The following is a 27266-nucleotide window of genomic DNA, read 5'->3' on the forward strand; positions in this document are numbered from 1 at the left end:
AATATTTTTTCTCTGCTTCACACAACTCCTACAACTTCTGCTTTATTACACTGGTGTAGTTTCCTGATACTGCACATGTCTTATCTCAGTTAATGCAGGAGCATTTGAAGCAACTGTCAAGGACACACTGACCTTAACAACTCAGCTTTCTCATGCCGAAACAAAAGACAGAGCCACTTTAAATACAGAGATTCTAGATTCCTTCTGAACAAGTAGCACAGAAGCCAGATCCAAACCCAGCACCAAGACATACATTGCATCGACTCAAGAAAAGCACAGCTTTTCCTGACATATACAACCTTACCCAAGTCCATTTAAGCACGAGGGTGCTTAAATTTATTTATTTTAAATAGCATCTTAGCCCAAACAACGTGGCCACAGACTTAATAGCTACTTCTTTGACAGACAAGGAGTATTAATATTTATATTCTCACAATATCTTGCTAGCTACATGAGGTGAGAGGCTAGACACAGCAATAGAACATATGGGACACAGAAGTCTAGAGGAAGGGACTGACAGTGGCCTCTTACGCTGGGCTCAAGCAAGGGCATGCTTGTGACAACTACTAGCTTGCTTCTTACAGCCAGGCCTTTCCCTGGTCACAGGGACACAGCCAGCCTAACAGCTGCACTTTCAGCTACATAATTATCACAGGGCCCCCATGTACACCATAATTGAGAGATCCCATCTTAAGGGACTCCATTACACACTTGTCTTATTTAACAAACATTATAAAAAAAAAAAAAAGTCAGCGCTATATAAATAGGAATTGGGTTAACTGAGTGATCTTGGTTGAATTAATACAAAAAATATATTATGAAGTTCAGTTTGTTTTTATGTGGATATCTGCAAAGGAAAACTATGTTGCAAAGCCCACATAGAACTTCTGCAGCAGAAAGATACACAGCTATCACCTCCTCAGGCCCTCAAGGCTGCAAGCAGTTACACTGTGACAAGCTGTCCAGACTCAGACCCACCCGAATTTTCACATTTTCGTCTTGTTTTCCTTCAGAGAATGTCAAGTTACTGCCTTCCATTTGAACAACATCTGAAGGCCACAAAGTAATGCATACATGCAGATCATTTAATGGGAAGGCTAAGTCATATTCCATTCAAGTTACTCCCTTGAATACATACTGATAATTATTCAGAACTATTAAACCATGCTTAAAGGATGTTACAAATAATGTAGATCGACTGAAGTTATTATATTGCTTTCCTGGCAATACCTCGACTCTTTGATCATCACCTGATTCATGGTTCTACATAGCTGGAAGTTTCTATGATCATTTCTGCCCTGCACCATGTTGACTACAGAGCAGAACATATGATGAGAGCTTTTCAAGTCAGGTACAAAGTTAAGGAGTTGGGCTAGCAAGCAGAAAGTGAGGTACTAACTGAGGCTTGAAGAGATTATTTAACAGGACTTGGCCACAGCTGAACGGTAAAAACTGGACAACATCGCTGCAACCCACTCCTTAAACAGCTTTAACCATTACAAACTGTTTTATAATTTCTTATTGCATTTATGACAGCACGTTTATCTGTGAGGTGAACAGAACCTCACGTTTCAAGAAGACTGGAACATCAAAGAGCAAATATAATCCAATTGCAGAAAAGAGATGGAGCCTCAATAATTGATTTGGTGCCTTTCTTTTTTCTTTTTCTTTTTTTTTTTAATGTGTTTTGATGTTTACAGACTCATTGCAAAGGTGATGATCAGTGGCACAAAGTCTAATTGGAGGCCAGAAGCTAGCAGTGGCCACAAGGGTCAATACTAAGTTCAGTCCCATTTTAACATCTTCACTGGTAGCCTGGGTGATGGGGCAAAATGCTCCCTCAGCAAGTTTACAGGTACAGAGGGTACAAAGCCAGAAGGAGTGGTACCAAAAGGGTTGTGCAGCTATCCAGAGGAAGCTTGAAAAGCTGGAGAATTGGGCTGACAGGAACTTCATCTTCCTTTTCCCAGAATTCATTAACCAGATGACTTTGCCTGTTCTACATGCCACAAAGCAGGCACCACAGAATCACAGAATCTCCTGATCACTGGATCACTGAATCCAGCTCCTGGCTCCACACAGGACCATCCAAAATCCAAACCCTAGGTCTAAAGAGCGTTGTCCAAATGCTCCTTGAACTCTGGCAGCTTTGGGCTATGATCACTGACCCAGGCAGCTTGCTCCATGCCCAACCACCCTCTCAGAAAAGAACCTTCCACTAACACCCAACCTGACCCTGACCTGATGCAGCTCCCTCAGGCCAATTCATCCAATTTAGCAATCTTCATCATAAGATAATTGAGGTATTTAGAGACTTTTCTAGGGAAGACAGAAAAAAAGGAAGTTTACATTTAGTCATCTCCCTATGCCATCAAATTATTTTTCACTTCCCTCTCACAGCAAAGCTCCCATCTGACACTGATGGTGGTCTGATTTTTGGCATAAATACGAGGTTTTGCACAGTCTGTTCCAGAGCTTAGTTTTCCATTATCCAATCCAAGAATAAAACTTGTGTTTGCTCTCCAGTCATTCCAGCAGACTTTGTGTTCATTCACTCTAAGCAGCAAGCACATTTAGTTTTGTTTGTTCCAACTGTATGATCAACAAGGATAACCTTATTAGCCACTAATACTAAGCATAATTGTAGCATTTTAACCAAGCGGTTTACTCTCCAAGCAGGATCTATACTAGACACAGCTAGCATGTCTTGCAGATAGTGACTCAACTTAGCTAATAGCAGTTTAAGAAGTTAATACACATGTTTAACAAGTCAATCACAAAATTTATTGCTGTCTATCTTTCCACTAATTTGCCATACACCCTTAAGAGATGGACCACTTAAAAAAACATCAATGGATCCTTATGTAGTTCTGAAAAGTTATTTCAGACTCTGTTAATGCGATAACTATTTGAAATGGACTAGACTAGGTCAGGATAGACTAGGAAGGTAAAAAGGTTTTATCCAAAGCCAGCAAGTTCTGAAGGCATACTCTGGGCAGCCTGGTCTGGTGGTTGGTGACCCTGCACATAGCAGGGGGGTTGAAACTAGATGATCATTGCGGTCCTTTTCAACCCAGGCCATTCTATGATTCTACATACGACCTTAAAGGCAACACCTAGGTGCACACAGCCCCATATCTCTTCAAACAGAATGTTTACCATAGCCATTTCTGCTGTGGTAATTTCATTCAGAAGAATTTCAACTATCCCTCAGAATGTTTAAGATTTGAAGCCACATACACACTTAACCATTTGCATACAGTCACAGCACTGGTTAAGAAGTGAACTGCCATCTCTCAGGACAGAATGAGGATAGAATTAATCACTGCATACAACTTGGTTTCATATGAATAACCTTTGATGCTGTTATTTATGGGAGTGGTCAATATGGCCTCATCAACTACATATTTTAATCTTAATTTTTCTAGAAGAGAGTTTAATACATTACTTTCCTAAGCAGATGGGGGTGGGAGGGATGCTTAAATATGTTCTGCTTCACTGAAAAAAATTACACCCACCCATGTTTCTTTTCAAACTAACTCCCAGCCTTTTGCAAGAAAACAGGCTGAGCAGTCACATGGCTGGGTGGCAAAGCATTAGAAAGTCTGTGAACAGTAGCTCATTTTCTTCTGTTATGGCTGAGTCACACAACAGTCAGGAAGTTCTGTACTTAAGAGAACACTTTCAGCAGTTATTTTAACAACCCACTCCAGAATTTTGCTTATGTCTGCAGTTGACACACAAAAAAATCCAAACGTATAAAAGAAAAACACAAAAATGTAATGAGGAAAGTGAACAGTACAGTTCAGAACAGTCAGTTCACTTACCTTTAAATTTTGACCGGATGTTTGCCAGTTCTTTATTTATTCTCTTTATCTCTGCTTCTTTGCTTTTGCCTGAAATCAGAAGAACAGACATGAGGATACAGTGTTTCAAACAGCTGCGCTGACCTCAAGTTTCTTTCCACCCCATCACTTTGCATGAACATACAACTGTCAGGAGAAATTCTTACTTTCCCTTCCCAAAGCAGCATTAGGACTGGATGAAGGCAAACACCACACAGGGAACTCAAGCACTGCTTTATACGAGAATCCAAGAAGCTAATGACACAACCACGTTTCAAAACATTTTACTTGCAGCCTTTAGACTGCATGAAAGTCTCACGTAGTTAATCTGAGATGCCTTTATTATTGATTTCCATAAATACCTCAGTTCCTGCATTCTTAGAATAAAATGAGGAGGAAAAAATAAAAGTAACTTGATTACTAGGTTGACGGTGCTCTTGAGAAGGAATCTTCCTGAGCACAGTCATCTAAACAAGCAACTCGTGGTACTCCTCAGATCCAGGAGGAGTCAACTCACTGTTTCTCTATTGAACAGTCATTCAAACAGCTTCAAAAAGAAAATCTTCATGATCTTAATGGACATTAAAAAAGGAAAGTAGAGAAAGTAGTATGAGTGCTCCAAAGACTGAAAGACTTCAGACAGAAGAGATAAGCTTAGGTTTACCACACTTCTGATATGCACCATGGATGTCACCTGACGAAACAGTATTTGCAACTCACATTTTCTCACATGACTAACACCTTAACATTCTCAACAATTTATGTTTTATCAACCTCTGACTCTAAGGATATGTGCTAGGTTTTCAGGAGCTAACCCAATTTAGATACACCAAGAAATAAGCTGCAGTTTCAATTTTAGCAGTGCAATCTTATTCAAATAATACTTGCACTGTCCAAACCAAAGGTGTTTATTGCTTGTTAGCATTTTGGTTTTTGGTGAGTGAGACTCTACAACAGTCTGAGTCAGTTATCTCCTGTCTGAGTGAGCATGGCAGAATGAATTATCCAGCTCAGGCATCAGATTCTATTGGCTGAAGTTTGGTAGAAGGAAATGAGTCCCATTCTAGGAATGCAGAACTGCCCATCTAGTTGAGATGCAAATTCAGAGACACATGCAATCAGACTTTTCAGCAGTTCCCAAAACATCTCAAGTGGCAGCAGGAAAAGGCAGCTTCCTTTACCATCTGTCACAGGTATTCAGCCACAGGGCCGTGAATAAAAGCTTCCTGTCTCTGTAGGAAAGTGATCCAACCTTATCTGTGCTGGATATCAGATGCCCCAGTTCCACAAATCCCTTTCCCCACACCACTCTGGTCAGTGTAGGGAAGGTATGTGACAAGGCTTGAAGAGCAGGACCAGCACACCATGGTATCTCCAATCTCATCTCTTTCTTCCACACAAGCATAACTCATGGTGTTTAAACACTATACTACATTTGCATGCTCAGGCCTCCTGTGCTACCCAATAACTGTTTCTCACTCCTTCACAATTCCAAAGATGATCTGGCAGTGGGTGAGATGAACACTGATCAAGTAATTTGAGGAAACAAGTGAGTCAGGACAGGTTAATAACAGCAAACAGGAATCCCAGACCAAATATGAATTATTCCACTTTGTTACCTCTTCATTTAGACAAAAACAAAAACCCAATAACAACAACAAAAACCACACAACCAGTAAGATATCAAACTTCTAAACAAAAAAAAACAACTTCTGCACTTTGCATAGTATGCAGAAAACTAGTTTATACTAATAAGCTACAGTAATGGCCACAAGAGTACAGACATGAAAAAAGACCAGCACACCATACAGACAGAAACAAGTTAGGCCTAAACTCAAAGCAACTACATAAGTTTGCCTTGTCATTTTAACAAAAATGCTTACAGATGGGCTTAAAATGAATGTTTTCATTCTCTGACATTGTTTTATAGACTCAAGTCACTGAGGTGTTGGGTGCCTTGGCAGGCAGTGCACACAACTGAAAGAAAACCATCTTCCCCCACACCCAACCCTGAAAAACCACCTACTTGCGCATACTTGTCCATCTACTGTTATTAACATGGTAAAGCTTTTCAGGGCTCAAGGATTCACAGTACCTGTTCTGCATCACAAATCATATTCGCTATCTAACTGCATCTTGTTTTTCCGATAAAGCTGGAGATATGCCCTGATTTTCATTTGGCCTAGAAACTCCAATTCATTTCTGGACTGACAAGGCTAAGGATCACAGCTCACTTCCTTCACTTCCCTCACTCCTTAGAACTCATCTGCTTGGATCACAAAGTTTAACCCGTTTTCACCAACATTTCACACACGCAGTCTTCTTCAAATTCAACTTGGCCAACCTGTAACAAGCAGATTTTAAAGCAGAAGCACCATTCTCTGTATAAATAGATAACAACTGATAGAATCTAAAGCCCGAAGTGTCTTCTGCCACACATTTTTTATTTGACTTAATTGCAGTAGATTATTTGTCCTGTTCACGTGCAGGAGATATGCTGGTCTTCACACCAAAGAGTCTTGTCAGCATTAGGAATTCAATACTAGACAGAAGTTGGTCTTCTGAAATATATGCCGAAAGGATGCAAGTGTTAATGTAAATTTTAAAAGTTTGAAACTTTCCAAGTTTCCTACACTACCTTAAATCAGTATTCTTTGTCAGACCTGAAAACACATTTCTTATTTCCAGCAATTCATCTGCTCTGGTAAAACAAAAATCAGAGGATAAAGTTTTAATTTCTAGAGCTACTCATTTATCTTCTCCTCTGCCAAGTGAAAGGGGCACATCATTTTAAAGTGTTACCAGTGAGGCTGGACACTGTGTACATCATCTAGATAAAGTGGTCAGAGAACATACTTCAGTCTGGGACATCACTAGTTTGAGTAGAATATTTCACTAAATTTGGAAGCTAGGTGCTTGCTCTGGATCTTTAAGCTGGTCTGCAAGCCAGGTGCATTGAAATATTTACTCTCAAATATTATTAACTGTTTCTCTAACCTCAGGAAGCGTGGCAGTAATCCCTGAAGTTTGAAATGGAGAGGGAGGTAAGAAACACAAGTATGTAGGTCTCATTATGCTTTTCTTAACCCAAAGTGAAATTAAAGCTTTTTCTTTTTGAAGCACCATTATACTCTACCCATTAAACTCACGCATTATTGGCTACAGCTATAAATTGAGTTCTTTACATCCTAAGAAAGTAACAGAGTATTAAGGGAAGCTAGGCTAAAATACTTCAGGAATCTGTGAAGTCAGCATCCTTTGACAGAAATGGATTGCAGCCTCAGCAAAAGAATAAACAAAATCCCACCCCCTGAGCACACAGCTGGAACAGTGCGCTGCCTGGAAGACCCATCAGAAACAGCAAACTCAGTTTGAATTTTTAGATTCTCTATAAGTCATAAATCTGCACAGTACACGAACATAAAACCAGCCTGTTTTTAGTAATTCCTGCAGGCTGTTCTATTTTGAATGCACTACATAATCTCATCGAGAGCTTGACAAAACACAGCTACCATAGCAACCAGCTGGTGATAAAAACTTAACTCCACATATTGGAAACCAAACTTGGATGATTAAGTCCTAAACTGTCTCCTTATTACACACATTTTGTCCATAAAGCATCTGGAAATAATAAAGAAATTACTTAACATCCTAGGAGTTTCATTTAACTGCAGGCTTGTCTAGAATGAGCCATTATGGAGTGTGGCAAGAAGACACAGAACAGCTTTTTCTTTTAAAGCTTTCAAAGGTGTTTTAACAGCTATCCCAAACATCACCTGCAGGGTTATTAACTTCAACAATGCTGTTAGATAAACAAGAAGACTGAAGATATGCTTTTGCCCCTCAAAATTCCTTCTGCGTTGTTCAAGTTCAAGTAAAATGACTTCAATTTTGAAGCCAATGAATGAATTTCACTATTGTCCATTACCAAGGCAAGGCAAAGATCTCTCAGCACCAGCATGTAGTTAAAACTAAGCTGAAACATCTTTAAAAACGTAAAGTTTCCTCCAACAGTTACACTGCACAGTAATCTAATCCAAACTTAACTTACTGTCCACAAAAAGTTGACAAAACACAATAAAATCTCACAGTGGCAGATAGTTTTTCTTTGTTACATGTAGAAGGAAAATAAAAAATAAAAAAATAGAAGACTAAACATCAGTTTTAGATAGATCTTCCTTCCCACTAAAAAGGAAGCCAGATCTTCCTTCCCACAGCTAAAGAAAACATGTTTAACCAACAAGCTTTTCTTGTTACTCAGCTACAGTAACACTCATTGAAGGACTTCTACGCTTGATTTTGTCATAGCTAGAAATACATAAGCATCCTCAAGGATGGTCAAAAATGAAGATAAGCCCACTGCTGGTGACAGCTGAAAGAGAACTATGCTGCAGAACTACAGGCTTACATTTCATTCCAAAGGCAGTCATTCCATCTGTCTCATTTCCAAGCTGTTAAGCAGCTTCAAGAAATTATCAGAGCTGTATTCCAAGATGACATGCTGTAGCCAAGCCATTCCATTCAGAGGGACTTCATAAAGGTCACATAACTTATACACTGATGGGTAGGACAGGTAGGACACGATTACATCCAGGCCACATCCTTCTCACTTTCATTCTTCCTGACTTCTTCCAGTTTAGTATGCCTGTGGTTAAATATCCACAGTAAGTGATTAAAAGAGGAGACTTCAAGTCAGTACATTCTGGCCAGTTGTTGTGTAGAAGACACATACTTTCAGCCACAGCTTATGACTGCTGTCAGTCTTCTCCAAGATAAGTACCTAAGTAGATATATCTGGCCACAATATGGTCCAAGGCACTCTGCAAGCAGTTACTTCACATCTGGCAGACTGCCATGCTTCAGACTCCACTCTGCTGCATACTGATTTCATTAGGTGAGGTATATTTATTCTGTGTTCTACTCTTATCTTTAATTACTATCTTGTTTGACAAAGATAGACTACTGAACATCAAAAGTTATCCAGCATTTTGGGGAATAGGTTACTACCCTTAACCTCTTGGTAATCCAGGCAGTAGTCAAAGCTTTAGTAATATCAATGTGTCTAAGCTTGGGATTTTGCATTAAAATCTACAGAAGAATGAAAAAACAGAAAAGTTACAGGAAAGGGATTGATGTGCCTGTTCACCTGAACATTCTAGACGCACTATAATCCTAATTTGGCAGGACTGCAAGACTAAGCAAGTACTTCAAGGCTGGAATTAGTGGGCTACTTGTGGCTCATTTAAATGGTGATCTGCTCCAGCAGGATTAACTTGTTGCTGCACTAACTATAAAACGCTTTAGTCAAGTTCTGATGCACAAAATGCATCCCACCCAATTGGGCAGAACTGTAACAAGCTGTTAGCTTTCAAATAAACAAACATGTAGAGTTTAGTATTAGTATTCAGTATTTCTGACCAAGTCCACATGTTTATTTCCCAAAGGAGCAGAGAAGCACTTATTCTATACAAGCCTGCGCAAACACAGAACAGAGTAGACTTCTTCAGGCAAGATTTTATTAAAAGACAAGTGTATTGACAACATTTACAGCAAAAGATTTACCTCAAAAAAGTTGAAATATTTCCAGAACTCACCTGGCTCTGAGTTGTTTATGGCCAGCAGCCAGCATACTTAAGTTCACCCACTAATTCATTTACTTTGAATTAGTGCACAGGTTAGAACTGTTACATTGTGTTACCTTGTAGCCTTAATTGCCCTCTGGCCATCTGACTATCCTGTGATTATAGATGTGCCATTATTAGTGTGAAGAGCTATAAAGCATGCTGGGTAGGAGACTTTATTAGCGTAAGAAAGAGCCTAACAGCATTCTGTCCTGCTTCTTAAAGGCAAGAAGTAAGGCTAGCTTCTATTTGTGGCGCTACCATTTGTCCAACAGCACATGTCTCCGTGGACATTAAATTATCAAACAGGATTTGAAGACACAACAAGTCTCGTTCTGTCTGGGAAAGCAGTACTACAAATACCACTAAGGCTAAAAGCAGCAGCTTCTTCCACTCCAAACTCTAGTGGTCAGGAACATCTGTTCAGGAAGAACACGAGAGTTCTTACCCAAATCAAGTTCTGTCTTTTGAACTTCTGTCAGAGTTGTCAGCTAGCTTAACAGAGTTAAAAACTTGTCGTTTTGCAAACTTCAGAATTTGTTATCTTAGGTTTTCATTAGCCTCTCCATTTGGAACATCTATGCTGACTGGTGAGTTAGTTGGTAGAGAATCCACAGCCCAAATGTAGTTTCTTTTCAGCAAAATATGTTGATGTAGTTTCATCATCAGTTTGGTTCAAGGCTATTTCTCCTGAAAGACAGCAACTCCAGACTGTTCCTTGGCACTGCTCTCCCCTAGTACACACATTTTGGCTACTGCCTTGTACTGCTGCAGGTCAGGAGAATTAGGTAGCCAACACAGCTGAAAGCAAGCTTGGTTTATTTAGTGTCCAAGTGGTAAATCCAATCTGCTTTACCATAAGTGATAATGCCACCAGAAGGGCGCAGAATACATGACCAAGCAGAGAGCAAGTTCACTACATTCATCATCCAAGCACACTTCAGACAGCTTAAAGCAATCAGATTATCCACTTGCCTTTCTGATTGCTAAAAACGGTTACCAGCATGATGCTAAGACTGCATAGCATTCTAAAACTCTGCTCTGTCAGGGGACAGAGAAAGATGCTGGTTAAAAGAGGGGGATCAAAATCAAAACAAACACTAGGATCAAAATCAAAACAAACACTAGCACCTCTACAGCAAAAATCATGCAAATACACAGAAGAAAATCACATAACACTAATCAGCACACAGTCTTGCATTTGTCAAAGAGCTTCTACAGTACTTGCATATACACTACAGCATGTTATTACTTTTATTATATACAGAATATTACATTATTACTTTTACCTGCCAGCAGGAAAGTCATGTTACAACTCTATAGTATAGATTAGCCATTTCCCATGCAGATAATTAATTAGAATTGTGAAGTAAAACACCAAATCCATCCTCCACCTCTGTAATCACTTAGACAGCTGGTTATTTAACACAGCAGATGAGAGGGCTGAAAGGAGGTAGGTTACACAGCAATACAGTGGAGGGGTCTGTCTGTTCTGTGCTTGCTTTAGGTGAGCTAGCCTGTATAAATTCCTCCATTGGGCTAAACTAGCAGAAGTTCTATGACAGAGCTGCAAATTACAGGTCCACTGGACTATATCTGAAGGTGGACGCTGGTTGTGCTGCTGACAGACCAAACCCACTGTGCATCTAATCCAAAGACACTACTGAAAACTACTGTTGCAAAATGTGACTATGGCTTCAGTTCTTTTTCTAAAATTGATTGAGGCTGAAGAACAAGAAGCCTTTTGCTCAATGATTTAGTGAAAATAGATGCTGTCCTTCCACAAGATACATTCTATCAGAGGAAAAAGTGTGCATCTCTTCTCCCTTATTTCTCTCCAAACTCCTGAAAAACAAGCCTAGAGTGACACAAAGACTGATGAAAACTGTTGTGCTTTGGGACATCCTGTTATGATTAGATATAAATTGCTACAGTCAAAGAGATCAGTGACACACTGATCACGTTTAAGAACACAGTAGTGCACATTCCTAATATGTTGCACTTTAAGTGGACAATATGTACACAACTTACTTTTTCCCCTAATATGTTGCTGGTTTGTCACTATAACAGCACTTCTCGTGAAACAGCAGGAAGTCACAGGCTTTACTGTAATCCAGTAACCTATTAACTCCTTGTCCTTGTAAGAATAGGGAAGGGGATACAAGAGAGCAAACAGCAGCTTCCAAATCCCATTACAATTCAGATGCTCTAGTTGCTGTAATTCAGTATGAATTTAATCATCTTAAGCGTTCAACATGGATGCTTTTTTTTGTCTAAACAGGCATCACAAGTCAAGAAAAACACTCTGAATAGGGTCAAGCATTAAGATATTCCCCCATATGAAGTGAAGCCTACTGGAAGCTTGTATCTTAGTGACTTTATAACAACTGCAACTTTCATTTGCTAGCTTAGTTGGCAAGACAGCATTGACTCCTATCAAAAGAAACCTTAAAGCTAAGACAACATGCAAAAGCAGAAGTACAACATAAGGTTGTTATGGAAAGCAGCTCTTCCTCCTTTGACTGATCAGTATTTAAGTAACCATTTTCTTGAACAGCATTTTTACATAGTACAGTTACACTCCTTTCAGCAGGATAAGGCGGTATTTGCACTGAGGTAATACAAGCCATTGTGGACTCTTCCCCACCTTAGCTCACGTTCAAAGGACAGAAGAACAGTGTGAGGCTTATTCAAAGTCTCCCAGTTTAACCATCACATCTAAAATGGACAATTCCAGCAACCTTAGCAAAATAATCCTATATGTGCTCATTAACTGATGTGACCAATGCAATATTTTCTGCAGAGCCTTGAACTTCCTCTTACTAGTCCTGATGGGCAGCCTTTATCCAAAGGATTTCAAATTCAGCAGTTACTATACTATTCCAGTGACTCTAGTGGAGAAGTCGGATGTTACATGAAAGATCCCAGCTCTCATCTATTAATTACCATCCTCATCTACTTTTCTCTTTTCTCGCTCTTACCGTCGAGTAAGAACAAGAATTAATGAAAAAACTTCTATGTAAAGAGATAGAATTTTGTTTAATATATCACCTAGGTTTTAACTAAGGAAAAAAAAATTCAGCCCACAGGGAAAGGAACATTATCTTGGTATAGAACAACAAAAGGAAACCTTCCCTCTGTTCAACTTCCAAAGTGACACAGAAAAGGTAACACAGCAAGGGAAAGAAAAAAATTTGTTCTACAGACCTGTGGCAAAAGCAGCTTTTGCCTCTACACAGGTGCATTTCATCAGCCCAAGAAAAGACAGATTCCTGATATTACAGTGGAGCACAGGGTTTCCAGTAGTAGTTTCTATTGTAGCATTAAATATATTTCTACACCACCATCCCCAGAAAAATTTAAAAAAAAGAAAAAAGAAAAAACCCACACAGAGAAGCAAGTTCTCCTAATTTTTAGAGTGAATAGCAGATAATGCTGCTATTGCAACTGAATTGCTTGAGTGACAGATGACACACAACTTTATCACCAGACAAACACAGAGCAATTCTCAGACTTGGGATAATGTGTCTAACTGCTACATTAGCAAAGAAAGCCAAGGGAGCTCATAAAACACCATCTTGCATTAGCAAAATCACTTTAGCAACTTTCTAGTACATGCACAAGAAAAAAAGAAACATAATTCAGCTAAAAATAAGCATTTCATATGCTTTTATCACATGGAGATCTTGTATGGGCTTAGCTCATTAGGCACTTCATCATGGCAGCGATGAGAGCTTCTCCAAACTGGAACTTCTAAGTCTGGATGGCACTTCATTGAACCACAATTCAGAGCTTTCTACCTCCACAACCATCATCATTTATTTTACAGTACAACCACATCTTGGTATTTTCTCAGCAAACCACATTAAATAAGAGCTAACTACCTGCACTATCTCAGCTAAGTGCTTTAGTTGAGCTCTCAGTCTTAGTTTTCTTGCCTCTTCTTTGGAGTCTCTATAAGACAAACACAGAAAGCCTTTTTACTGTAACTATTCTCTATGTGTTACAAAGCAATCCACCTGATTAAGCTTCTAGAAAAGCCCATATATCTACCAGCAAGTTGTCAGGTTATTTTCACTTTTCTTAAAAGGTCAGTTTTCTCCACCAGATCTCTGTAGGCCAAGTACACAGCCTAAAACAAGAAGGCGCCCTGGAAAAAAAACAAACACCCTGGTGAGCTAACAGAAATCGGTTTCCTATGCTTAGGTTTTGAAAAATCACTTGAAATGTTTTTTCTTCGTATCTCTTGTACTAGTATCATTTTGAAAAAGTCAGCACACACATTCAAACAAACAAACAAAAAGTAGCTCTACAGACTTGAGAAACCAGCCTCATTTAAGCAGACTTTTTTAAAAAAAATTACATAGAAAGTCATTCTTAATTCAAAGTTACATGTGTCATACAAGCATTTCACATAGAGATTAAGAAGTTTATCAGATAAGCAGATAACTCAGGTGCCAAAAACATGTTTAGCTGACATGGGAGTGATGACTTTTAACTGTTAAATACAGACAGACAATATTAGCTGTTATTCACTTGCATTCAGATACAGTTGTAAGAACCAAAAATTGCTGTCAAAGATCATTTTTGAAGCACTGCAATGGACTTGTAAAAATGGATAGGCATTACTCCCCGATCAGTAATTAAATATACTTGTAAGAATGATATGTTGTCTAGAGCTGCAGATACTGTAGGTACAAATGCCCAAGAAATAAAAGTTGATGCATGATTAAGCATTTCTAAAGAGAAAAGCTCTAAATTTATGTAAGTATTCCTTAAAAGACTTATGATGTTACCTTGGAAACATGCTCTACATCCACCTAAGCACAGATCACATATATCTATATTTTCAATATTCAGCAACAAATATGATGCAAATTCCCCATCCATGCAAAGTCTTTCTGAAAGAGTCTTACATTATAATCTGAAAGGGCTGCAGACAAATTAAAACTTCAGTCATATATGGCAGTATTACAAAAGACATAAATGAGTCAAAGCCAAAACTGTTCAAAGAAGGGCAACAAAGCTGGTGAGGGGTCTGGAGCACAGGCCTTATGAGGAGCGGCTGAGGGAGCTGGGATTGTTCAGTCTAGAGAAGAGGAGGCTCAGGGGAGACCTTATTGCTCTCTATAACTACCTGAAGGGAGGTTGTAGTGAGGTGGGGGCCGGCCTCTTCTCTCGTGTAACTGGCGACAGGATTAGAGGGAATGGCTTCAAGCTGTGCCAGGATAGATTCAGGCTGGACGTTAGGAAATACTATTTCTCTGAAAGAGTGGTCAGGCTCTGGAATGGGCTGCTCAGGGAGGTGGTGGAGTCACCGACCCTGGAGGCGTACAAGGAATGTTTGGACATTGTGTTGGGGGACATGGTTTAGTGAGAACTATTAGTGATAGATGGATGGTTGGACTGGGTGATCCTGTGGGTCTTTTCCAATCTTGGTGATTCTATGACTCTATGAAAATTAAGACCAAAATCGAGACTGCCAGCAGGTATTTTTCACATCAGTACAACTACCAGCTGCACTTGGTGTCCATCTTCCCTCCTATCCAGAACAGAAACGTTTTCTTAATTCACATGTCAGAAGACATGTGAATTTAACATGTGAATTTAACATGTGAGTTTAACTGAGTAGCTGTTTCTTTTTGTTCTTGATAAATATCTACTCTGAAATGGGAAAGATGGAACTCAAGCCAATACCAGTGCTTATAAAGCACAAAGTTTCCAGACGACACTCTTATATATATATTTGGGAATCTTAGATACGACAGCCCACGGTTAACCAGCAACACTTAAATCTCCCTTAACAGTAAAGATTCAGGCGCCATTGGACAGCTATTTGTGGGATCTATCAGCTCTTTCACAACTGTTTAGATTTAGAAGATGTGTTACCTTCTTCATTATGAAAATGAGAAAGACCCAAAGGTAATTACAGCCTACAAATAGCTGTCTGGACAGAGACAAAACAATCCAGAACCATCTTTGTATGTTTAAATAGATAAAGGGTTAACACCTTATTTGTTTCACAAATTAGTTACATCTTTGCTACTCTTGTAGACACTGTGAGCATGGTTTGTTATCCAAACTGAACAGAGATGGTTGCTCCATCCATTCCTGCACTGCTTACAAAATGGAAAGTCTGTGGGGAAATCAGCAGTTAATTTGTTCTATCCTTCTATCTCCAATCTCGTTATTCCAAGTCCTTAAACGTAGGGTAGGTACCCCAGAGCTTGACTGTTGTCTTATTTTCAGAGAAATTCAGAAGAAGGGAATACAAGAGAAAAGTGTTAAGCAGTTGCAAGACATAAGAGATGCTTGAAAAATAAAAATCATAGTGCTTCTAGCTAAAGAGAATTAGAGAAGTCATCCCAAAACAAGAAAGTTACAAGGGTGACAATCAGAAATTCTATGACAAGGTGAAACTATGTTACGCATGCAGCTGGCATACAATATCAGTGTACTTGTAGATCTCCAGGAAACATCTGGGTCAACCAGCCAAAGCTCAAGAGCATTGAGATCGTCTTGAACTGATGAACATGTTCTGTGTGTGCAGAAGGCAGCTTATAGAAGATATCAAAGGACTTGCAACTCAGTTCAGAAAAAAATGTTGACAAAACTTCTGCTGTTAAGAAGACCCAGGACCTTGAATGTTACATACTATGGTTCCTGTTTACATGACTGACTGTAAGTCCAAATCACCTGAAACTGCACATTTAGGAGGAGTCATGTCATTGGTTGAATTTGCTCTGCAGCCTTTTCTGTTACTCCTGGAATAATTCCAAAGCTATCAACACAAAGCCCTCTGAAGCTGGAGCCCTCTCCAAGCCAGTTTGTGGTTACCCCAATACAAGCCCAGTCAGAGCACCATAACTTGCACTCAGCAGTCTCCAAATCCACTTTCATCTTCTAAAAAGGCAACCTTGGTGCCAATCCTTTTAGAATAGCCTGGAGTAGCCCAGAGACACGCAGATGGACAAAACATATAGCCGTTTCATCACACCAACCACAGCGACCTTAGCCCTTCCCCGGGCAATTCTTGCCACATTGCACACTTAGATCTCTAACTCAGATTAATATTAACCTGCTCTCACCTGCCATTCCCACGGCAGGGGAAGGTGCCAGGTACCCCCCAACCTTCACACCCCCCTTTCAAGCAGCAGGTCCTCCTCCTTCTCTCCCTTCAGAGAGCCCTACGCAAGGACGTCGCATCCCCATCCCTTAGGAGGCAGCCCACTTCATCCCTTTTTCATCGAGCAGATCCCGAGAGCTGCCTTCCGTGTCAAACCAGGATTTTAAAGGCGGCTTAAGCCAAGCGTAAACACAGCCTGCGAAGGCCCGGCTCGGTGCGGCCCCGCAGAGGCCTGCTGCTTTTCCTGCAACGAGCATCGGCAGCCGCCGGCAGCTCCGGCAGCCCCGCGCTCCCCCCGCGGCCCGCCACGAGCCCACCCGCCCCGGCCTCACTCCAACGACGGGCATCGACCCCCCTCCCGCTCTCCCCCAACAATCGGGGCCGTGGGGGAGAAGGAAGCGCCGAAGCGCCGCCAGACACGCGCCCACAACGCCCGCCCCGCATCGGAAAGCCTCCCGTCTCGGCACCCCATCCCACCCCCCCGCATCTCCCGCCGCCCCCCGGGGCGCGTCGCCATTTCGTGAGGAGCGCGCTGCGAGCGGCTCGCTGCGACGGAGGGGGAAGAGGAGGGAAGGACACCGGGAGGTGACCGGGGAGACGGATGAGGGGCGGACGCCCCGACCCGAAGCGCAACGGCCCCCGGCGGCCGCCGGCCCGGCCCCGTCCAGCCCAGGCCCCGCCGCGCCTCAGCCGCCACTCACAGTTCCGGATATCGGAGATGAAGACGGCCAGGCCTCGCATCCCATCGCCCTTCGACACCGCCGGCATCGTGGCGCGCGATCAGGGCCGCCCAGCGACACGCCGAACCACCGCAACTACCACCGCCGCCACCGCCCGCTCTCCCCGCGGGGCTCCTCAGGCCGCTGCAGCCGCCGCCTCTGCAGCGCGCATGCGCAGGGGTGGCTCCCGCGCCCCCGCGGGCGGCGGCCGGTGAGGCTGCGGCCGGTGAGGCTGCGGCGCCCCCTGCCGAGCGGAGGCAGCGCCGCAGCGGCCCTGCCCTCTCCGCAGCCCCTCGGCTGTCCCCGCAGAGGCTCCGGTCATCCTCCCGTCCGCTGGGCCGTAATGCCCCTTCGTGTCCTGGGGCGTGACACGTTTCTGTCGAAGGCCGCAACCGAGCAGAGCAACGCAGTCCCACGCCACACCTCCTCTTGGGATGGAAAACATCTCAAGGTTAAACTTCCTTATATGAGCCAGGTTGGACTGCACAGAGCATTTAATCTCATCAGCTGGAAATAGGTTCTGAGGGTGTCAAAACTGTCTAGTCCGCCTAAACAACAGTGTATTGAGAGGTTCAGTTGTAATGCTAGTGGTTAGCATACTTAGTGGATCATAATGACCTCTATAAGCATTAAGGAATACTGGAGATCACTCATTCAATGTTTTCCTGCATCCTTCAAGCTGTTTATTTTCATCTACACCTTTGTTTTTTCCTTTTCTTTCCCTTTTGTTTTCATTTATTTATTTTTGCCAGAATTGAGACCAGTAACTAGATTTTAGCTGCAGTCTATTTTCCAGAAAGGCACACAGCTCTGATCTGACACCACCAATTTCACTGCTCCCCTGGGTAGTTTGTTGCTGTGGTTTCATGTTCTGTATTTAAAGCCTACATCCTAAATTTGTAAAGCTTCAGTGCCTCCAAATAATGATATGCTTTAACCTCATACAAGAAGACTCACATAATATTTTCTGGTAACTGCTATGTATATTGCTTAGGTAATCTCTCAAGGGTCTTTTCTGCATGTTTTCAGGATACATTTTTACACCGGTTCTTCTTCATTGTTATCCACTCCAAGGAGAAGACTGCAATATCTGATAGTAGCCAGCGTATCCATTTCTTCCTGAGTGTGGTAGATCTAATAGCACTAATAGCAATTGTGTACAATCAGTCTTGATTCAGATTCTTTGCATATGGAGGCTTACATGTGAAGAAAAATGTCTCATTTCATAGCTTTACAATCAGATTTTGAGGCGTAACAACAATTACTTTTGAAGTAGAAAACATGATTTCACTAAGTATTTTTCCTCAAACAAACAGACATATTCATGTTTGAGTTAGCCAAAATAAGAAGTTGAACTAATTTCTACTCTTTAAAAGCAGAGTGACACCTAAAGGCCAAGTGCATCAGTCCTGTGTGGCTGCATTCCAGTCACTGCAGCTGCAAGTTGTGCAGGCATCCTTAAAACTCCCTTTAAAGAGGGAGCTTACGTACTGTTAGCTGAATAGATACAGTAGTGTCAGGTATAGAGTCTGCTTGAAAAGTGTAGTAAACACACAAAGAACTCCTCTGGGGCTCTTCAGTATTTAATTATTTCATTTCTAACTTCCTATGCATTATGTAGTCATTTTACATTCACCTCTTTCTACTGTCTTTTGAGTATCTACCATGCATTTTCTTACACCCTATCTTCTTTTTGCCTCAAAGACTTGTGCAATTACAGTGAATTTGTTGGCATGTGTGCCTCTATTTCCTCTAAATCAAGAACTCACTAGCCACTTATAGAGGGTAGGGAAAAGATACTCATTTTAGGTGAATAAATAGCCGGCTAGAGGAGAGAGAGCCTGTAATGATCTCTGGGTGTATCCTGACAGAAAGAAATTCCGTAATGTGAACCCAGGCATTATTGGAGAGCAGAGTACACACTAGATATAATTCCTTACAAAACACACTAGCTGATATATCAGGAAAATGTTCCACTTTGAGTTTAATGTCTACAAAATACCAGTCTGTGACAAATCAGACTTCATCTGTTCCATACATCTCAAGATACTACGATTTTTAAAGAGATTTAAATTACTGTAAATCAGCATTAAGGTGGCAACAGTCTCAAGAAAATTCCTATTATGCAAAATGGTTTGCAGCACAATTGTTTGCCCAACAAATCCATGATGTTTATCTCTTCCTCATGCCATCCATAAATTGCTTTCATCTTCAGAACTTCAACACAATTTGGTATAAAGACTTTGAAAAATTAGTCTGGTCTTTATAAAACTAATATTATTAAACTATTTGTTTTCAGCTGGTATCTGTAGGAAGTATAGTTTCCACTGCATTTCTTCTCAGCCTAAAACATAGAACTGAGTGATAGTTTACAGACAGAGTTTAACTCTTATTTTGGAGCTTTGAGTGCTGTGCAATTTCAATTTCTATTTGGTTTCTAAAGCCAAAATGTGTTTGATTTTTGAGTGTGATTACATATCATTATGAGGAAATTCAACACCAGGAATCATCCAACAGCCAGCAGGATTTACGGTCCATGCTGTGTTTAGTACTGCCATAGCTATTCTGCCGCCTACAGCTACTCTTCAGCCCTACGTGAGTGTCTGCCAAAATCACTCTAGAATAATTTGGACAGCACTGTGCTTAGGATATGAAGTCACACACTGTGGTATTGTTTTGCCAGTTCTTTGTACCTCTGTAATGAATTTCTACACGGAAGAAGGAAATTCTTCTTTTCCCTTTGTTATTTTTGACAGATTTGTCCCTCACTTCATCAGTTACTGCTTTCTCCTCCTCCTCATGGTCATTCTAACCATACTGGAAGCAAAAACAGCTAATGAGAAAACAGAATTTGTGGTTCCTATACAAGTGTACTCAATCTTGTTAATCTACCTGACACCTGAAGTTCATTATCTATTGATGGAGAGCACAGGTTTATCAGTAATGCCTTCTGCCATGTCAGAATATCAGATATGTTGCTTTTAAGATTAAGAAGCACAAAGCTACGATAACACCACTATCATGAAATCTAAGTTTTTTCAAATATGGATTTCTCTAAATCTCTTCCATGCAGTGAGCAACTCAATGACTGGAAGAGTTTCACACTCTACCATATATGTACAGATGTGTGAAATAGAATAGTTAAGCTTAAAATAAACTCCAAGAGAGTGAACAAGATAAAATACGGGTGAATTAAGGGTATCCAAATAAGCTGACCTTGCCCCCTGCTTGCTGGCAGAGTGCTGACAGCCATCTGAGTAGCTTTGTGCATTGCAATAAATTTTATATTACTCCTTCTAGCTCATAGGAGGTTTTTTCCTTGTTTGTCTTAGTCATCTTTCCCTTAAGCTGCAGGCTTCCAAATGAAGCTATGGGCTTCATTTCTTGTTGAGAAACCATTTTTGCTTCCAAATCTTTCTTCGCTGAGTATGCACAGTTACTCCCCAGGGAAGGAACATGTTTCTGTTCTCCCCCAGGTGACTGGTAGTGCTCTTTTAAAGGAATAGTATTGTACAGAAAAACACAAAATTTAAACAAAGATCCCCTTATCATTTGGATTTACTTAGCAGAATATCAGTCTTTCGAGGGGACTCCCCAGTACCTGGCAGTGTACCCTTATACCTATGAGTTAAAAAGACCTGTGGTTCCAGTACAGGCAGCTGCAGGTTCCCTCGGAGCAGCATGTGCAGTGCCAGCTATCTGCAGCAAACCTTTGGTTCAGTCCCACTGAGGGTACAAGAGAGTCAACAGGATAGCATAATAAGAATGCAATACAGGAAATGACAGATTTCATTACAGAGTAGCTGGAAACAAACCTAATTTTTCATACCCCTGCCTTATCTCTGTCTTTCCTACTATTGAGAAATGTATCCTGGAAATATCTAACACTTGGGAGAGATGAACAGCATTTTACAAAGCAATAGAAAATTCAGTACCCAAGCACACAAGCGAACGTTGATTTCCTTTCTGAAGTCCTCACAACAATTCACATCTGTGTGACTCAGGGCACAGGGGAAGGGCACACTCAGCACTGTATCTGGTTCACTGACTCGAGTTCAGAGGAAAAACACTTCTGTTTTTCGATTCAGTGCTGAATTATGTTTAGATCTTAGATTACACAAGAGGGAAAGAAAGCAAAGGGTGGATGAGGAAATCTTTCAGTTCTGCTTCTGGGAAGTGGCACCAAGTTCACGCTGTGGCAAAAAGTAGGCCTAGAAAGGCTTTCGCTGGGAAGGGTGGGCCTAAACTTGCTAGGTGAGCACCCAGGCAACCTCCACCCGACACAGCAGGAGGCACACGAGGAGGCACGTAGCGCCCAGCTACAGACAGAGCTGCCGCCATGATGGCGCGACCCGCGCTCAGCCGCCGCCTCAGCGCCTCCCATCAGGCGCAGGGGCGGCACCGCCCGCCTCCATTTCCGAGGCGGCGGCGGGCGGTAGGTGGTGGCCGCGGGCCGGCGCTGCCTGGAGGCGGCGGCGGCGCTCTCGGGGGAGGGAAGGAGGCGGGCGGTGGTGCAGCGACCCGTCCATTTAGGGTTTATTGGCCTGTCCCGTAGCTGGGATGCGGTGATACGGATGGCAGAAGCACTGCGGGGGCTGGCCCGGGGTACGTAGGCCGCGGGGCACGCTCAGACTGAGCCCGCGGGATTGTGCTGGCCTGCAGGCGGGCTCTGACGGAAAAGAGAAAGTTTGGTATCTCCAGAGTACAGGGGGCAATTTTTAGTGTTAAAGCAGAGCAGCTTAGAAGAGTAGGGGAATGCTTTTTAACACAGCTTAGAAACGGGCTTATTTTTGCCCCGAATTTAGCTTCTATTGGCTTGGTTCACTGTTTCCTCCCCCCCAGCAGCTCAACAGTTTGTAGCTTGGGCTTCCTTTATGAAACCAGTTGCATATCAGAGCATTTACTCCAATAGCAGTTAGAACCCAGCTTCCTCTTTCATAAGTGTCATATAAGCATTCACTCTTATTTCACAGAAACCTTAGATTTGGAAGGAACCATTAAAGGCCATCTAGTCCAGCTCCCCAACAGCTAACAGGGACATCCACAGCTAGATCACATTGCCTGGGATAGTTTCTAAGTAGTTACTGTGCAAACCCCCAAGATTATGCTTTTTGACTGCTTCTTCAGACAACATAAGTCTATGCCAGCTTCTCTATTTCTTTTAAATAAAACAGCATTTAAAGTATCTGGCTGTGTTACTCAGGGAGACTCATTTAGTAGGGGCTGTCACCAGGCTTTGGGAGACACCAAGGCCTCAGACCAGCATGTCAAAAAAGCATCTTAAACCTTAATTTTCCTTGCATGCTGCAATACAAAAGATAAGAAATAAAACTGTTCAGTTTAGTTAACATGAGGATAATAAAATATTGAAGGGAGGCTTGCTAGAGGAAAGACTTGTGGGGCATCTAGTTTTGAAAAGCTTGCAAAATTTGCGCTCTTAGTTTCCATATAGTGCATTTAAAGCTTGATTTATTCATCTTTAGATACTAAAATGACACTATGTGCTTAATGTTTGCTGGTATTGTTTGTATGGCAAAAGAAAGCAATGACAGTGCCTGCAAATGAGATACATGTACTATGGAACAATAGCAGGTAATAAAGAAGGAAAATTGACTCACCCCTTCCAATAAATAGTAACAGTTTCAGAGGAGTACAGTCTATCCAGAGAAATGCTGCTCCCTCAGCTGCCAACCCTTAAATGAGAGTGAGGAGGGGTGGATCCTGGCTCCACCCCTTCTGATTACTCAGGTGCATTGCTTGCACCTGAGTGATCTCGCTCTTCAACCATTGGCACAGTGACCTGGCAATTCCACTGCATTGCTAAAGATGAAGTTAATAAGATAAAGCTCCTACTAAGAGTCAGTATTAGAATGTCACTAGCAGAAAATGTTGCTACAGGCTCTGCACTTTCTATAGATCCAGGAGTGGATGTTGGCTTACAGTAACTGCCAGATAGATATGATCAAGGAAATGAACACAATTTCTAATCGGAGTCCAGTGGTGTTTTTTTAACTTCTGTGCTTCAGCTGTTAAGCACTAACTTCTTTCTAGGAATGTGAATGCTGTTGCTAATTGTTTCTGAAAGTGAAATCAAACACCTCCAAATCAATATATACCAGCTTCTGGAAGAATCGATATCCTGTCCAAATTGTTAAGATTTTGTATTGACTGTTCAGGCTCTCAACTGTTCCCATCTGTAATAGATCCTGCTAAGTTTGATGGAACAGAGTAGATGCTATCAAGAGCAGCTTCCTTTGTCTAATCTTTTTGGATGTTGGAAACAAGAGTATTAGTGACCTTGGAGGCAAAGAAGAGCAACACCTTAGCTACTAATAATAGTGAAATGTAAAGTGGTATGGTGATTTAGCTTTTGCCTTGCCCTCTGGATGCAAGAGATATTAGAGGACTTGCTGCTTTTACTTTTGCATTCTTCTTAAGACTTGATTAAAGTCTTCAACTAATTTTGTACACAAGGGCTTTGAAGATGTCTGTTGTTTGGTGCTAGTGACATTATACTTTTTTCAAGCACTTCTTCTGCCATCAATCTCCTGCTTTGTTGGCTGGTCACATTCTTGCCTCTGTTTTAGTGCAGGATGCCCAACTCCTGCAAGATCTCTTTCTTGGCTTCTCAGCAACTCACTGCTACACCAACCTTGTCCAGATATGTGTTGTTAATCTCATCTCAGCATTACTAGAATTGACCTTATATGGCTACCAACAGAATAAGTCTTGTAAATATAGCTTGAAGAAATGATTTAGTAAGTCTTCAGAGTGAGTTGCAGAAAAGTTTGTTCTTTTCTGAAAAGTTAGTGTCATACTGGAAAATTTGTTTTGTTTTAATTTGGAGCAAGGGGTTACGTTTGACAGAACTTCAGACAGTTATGGGAAAGCTAACATTTTTCCTTCTCCATTAGGATCTCAGTATTGTGAGAAGCAGCCAGATATATGTCCTGAGCAACTGATTTATTATACACAAAAGAAAATCCTGTTGTGATCTGTAGGACATCTAGAATTAGCAGCACATTACTTCCCTCAGTTTCCTCTGCTCTGCTTCTGCTAATGCCAAGAATTCTTTTTCTTTTTTCATCTTATCCACTTCTTGGATCTGGAAAACTGATGAAACTCATGAATGGGGAAAGTCTAAACAACAGTCTCTGTCTGTACTTGAATTTTTTTTGTAAAATCTTTCTCCTGACAGAACTAAGTTGTGACAGATAAATAGCACTGAATTGAACTGTTCTCTATTAATTCTCAATACTTATATTTGGAGCAAACTATCAAAGTTTTTTCAGTTCTCTTTGTATCACCAACTTGGTGAATTCATTAAAGTTCTTGCTTGTTGTGGTAAAGGTATATAGATATAAGCACATAGCTATATTTTTTTCTGTGCCTTATTTAACCTGTGTCTTGTTAACTGAATTAGTCATGATCAGTTGTATCTCTTATGTGCTATAGAAAAGGCAAGGCTGTGCTATTCTGGACAGCAGGCATTTATCACAATTTCAGCTGCAAAACCCTGTATTTCTTTAGGAATTCTTTAAAAGAAAAGCTTCAAGGATCCCACCAGCTTTCCCTGGGATATATCTACAAATCTCTTTAAGTACTCTGCTATATTGCTATGCAGCGTAAGGTATTATCAAACAGAGCTGCATTATAGTCTTAATCTAGAGGGCAGAAGATGAGACAATTGATGTTTCTTAGACAAGAAAACTGAATTTCTCTTAAACAGCTATGCTCTTCTGTTTGCAGAGATTTGAATCCTTATATTTCTGGGACAAGAAAAACTTGACATTGGGAGAAACACTATGAGGTTTCTTTGTGTTTCACTTTCTTTAACCATGATTTGCTGGCTAGCTGAAGGTACCTTGTCAAAAACAGACGCAAAGAAAGCTGCTACAAAAAAACTGGAAGAAAAGGTAAGCTAAATAATTGAAACACTCGTCTTATTTAACATGTGCAGTGATATAAGTCAGCTTTGAGAAATGGTAAGCGTATTCTCATTTAAAAAAAAAAAAAAAAAGTGTTGAAATCAACTGTACATTTCCACTGAAGCTTATTCTCAAATGAAACTACGTGAAATTGTCCTTTCATTCATCTTTTCTGAGTGTCACAAATGCTTCACTCCTTTAACCAATACAAGGTAGACTTCTGGAGCTTTCAGCTCCAATAGAAGCTGCATAAGACTGCTGTAGAAGCAAGAACTTTTTATCCCCTTCTGCATGTGAAGAAAGCATACCTCCATCCCTATGTTGGGAGTTGAGGGAGCAGTAGTGTTGGCCAAGAGCACCAGGTCGTTTAGAGATGGGGGAGATGTTCTCAGCGCTGCCAGTGGGAAAGCTGTGTTCTGAAAGAAGAGTTTGAAGAGCTTGCAAGCCAGTATTTTCTTTGAAGGAAGTAGTCATTCAGAGTCCCATAGCAATTTGAGAAAATGATTCAACGTGTTGACGTCTCTCTTAAATTGCTGACAAGTGCTGTTCTTGTTTCCTTCCTGTTCTTTCAAAGCTATAAGAATGCACAGCAGTGCAGGAGAAAGGGTGTGCATGGAAGTATATTTACCAGTGCATATACCAAATATATGTACTTCATGTTGCGAAGCACTCTTTAAAAAAAAAAAAGGAGGCATGTGATCTATTCCAAATCTTGTCCCTCAAATTATAGGTAATCCTTCATTATGCAGATATGTTTCTCATTGTCTATACTGCTTGCTCAGTGTCTACCAGGAAGAAAAATCTAATATGCTGCTAAAACTACTAGGTGCAAAGGCAGTACAGACTGTTGAGACCTGCCTTACCCTGTTTCTGTGTGCTCACTGTGCACGCTTTCTTAGTGTGTGGGCTTTATTAGCCTTCTTTCCTAAGTCTACATGTGCTGTTGTAGATGATCTTCAAGATGATCTTCTATAAGAAGGGTATTTGGAACTTCAGCTGTGACCACAATGCAGTATACTTAACCGAAAATATGTCCAGTTTAAAAGTCTTTGAAATCTTGGTTAAGAGCTCTTCACCAACTTTTGTTGGTTTGGCAGTAGCTAGAAAGCAGGGACTAGAGTGCAGAAGAAAACATAAAGGCATTATTTTGAACAAATCTTGACAACTAGTACGAAGGCTGTTGTCAAGTACTATAGAATGTGTAGCAACTGAGATTAAGTGGCTGTGTTTGGCAAGATATGAAATTGATATCCCACCCAGGATATCCTGTTCTATGCAAGTCTAAAATAGCTGGGTATAAACTGGATCTTTAGCTTTTCAATTTTACAAATGATTATGTGTTGAATTTCTTGTCTGGATTTTCAGGATTGGCCATTAATAGTATTTAAGAGGTATCTTTTTTTTTCCTGCTTTTGCATTATTTTCATGTTTAATTGTGCTTGACTGTGTTTTAGAAAGTGCTAATGTCAAAATGTGTCCAATGGCCAGGGATTATCCCAGATCCCCAGTCCATTGTTAAACATGCAGTTCAGCAGTTTAAAACTTCTTGCAGAATTGCTCTTTATGTTACGAACGTACCAGTCATCAGGTGTGCTAAATGATGTTGTTAAATCTTATCACTTGATTTTTTTTCCTTTTCTTTTTCTTGTAATCAAAGTAAGATTACTGGTGATGACAAATCATTTCCCAGCTCTTTCTTATTTTCTTTTTAAATCAAACTATTTCACATGATTTGAAGAGTACTCAGACTTTAATGTTGTTTTCTTTTTGAGGCCTGTAGCTTTTGAAAATGGCTGCTTATAAAAACTGTTGTCTTCCCCCAGACACTGCATTCTGATAAGAATGTGCAGGACCGGGGACTGGTAGTTACAGATCCAAAGGCAAAGGACATTATACTGGAACACAGAAGCTACTGCTCTAAGAAGACGAAAGAAAGACACTTCTCAGGAGATGTTCTGGGATATATTACTCCTGTGAGTTAATAAATCAAATAAAATTGGTGCTTTGAATGAACATGCAGTGGACTG

At 40.9% G+C, this 27266-nt stretch overlaps 2 protein-coding genes across 8 annotated transcripts in view; one reads left to right on the plus strand and one right to left on the minus strand.

Annotated features, from left to right (window-relative positions):
• The window catches only part of AP2A2 (adaptor related protein complex 2 subunit alpha 2), a 41523-nt gene extending 24036 nt beyond the window's left edge, over window positions 1–17487 (minus strand). For all 4 annotated transcript variants that reach the window (XM_031608962.2, XM_031608958.2, XM_031608961.2 and 1 more), the window contains exons 1-2: window positions 17294–17487; window positions 3828–3896 (exon numbers count right to left, since the gene is read on the minus strand). In XM_031608962.2, coding sequence (XP_031464822.1) covers window positions 3828–3896; window positions 17294–17360 — 136 coding nt within the window. In that variant the 5' untranslated portion in view covers window positions 17361–17487. The remainder of the gene's footprint in view (window positions 1–3827; window positions 3897–17293) is intronic.
• A 2974-nt stretch (window positions 17488–20461) lies between these two features.
• The window catches only part of CHID1 (chitinase domain containing 1), a 108582-nt gene continuing 101777 nt past the window's right edge, over window positions 20462–27266 (plus strand). For 3 of the 4 annotated variants that reach the window (XM_090140635.1, XM_090140637.1, XM_090140639.1), the window contains exons 1-3: window positions 21757–21916; window positions 25061–25227; window positions 27063–27212. In XM_090140635.1, the coding sequence (XP_089996761.1) occupies window positions 25117–25227; window positions 27063–27212 (261 nt within the window). In that variant the 5' untranslated portion in view covers window positions 21757–21916; window positions 25061–25116. The other variant, XM_090140636.1, reaches the window with a different exon arrangement.

Source organism: Phasianus colchicus, chromosome 5 (assembly GCF_987193195.1).
Source record: "Phasianus colchicus chromosome 5, bPhaCol1.hap1.1, whole genome shotgun sequence".
Classification (NCBI taxonomy): Eukaryota; Metazoa; Chordata; class Aves; order Galliformes; family Phasianidae; genus Phasianus; species Phasianus colchicus.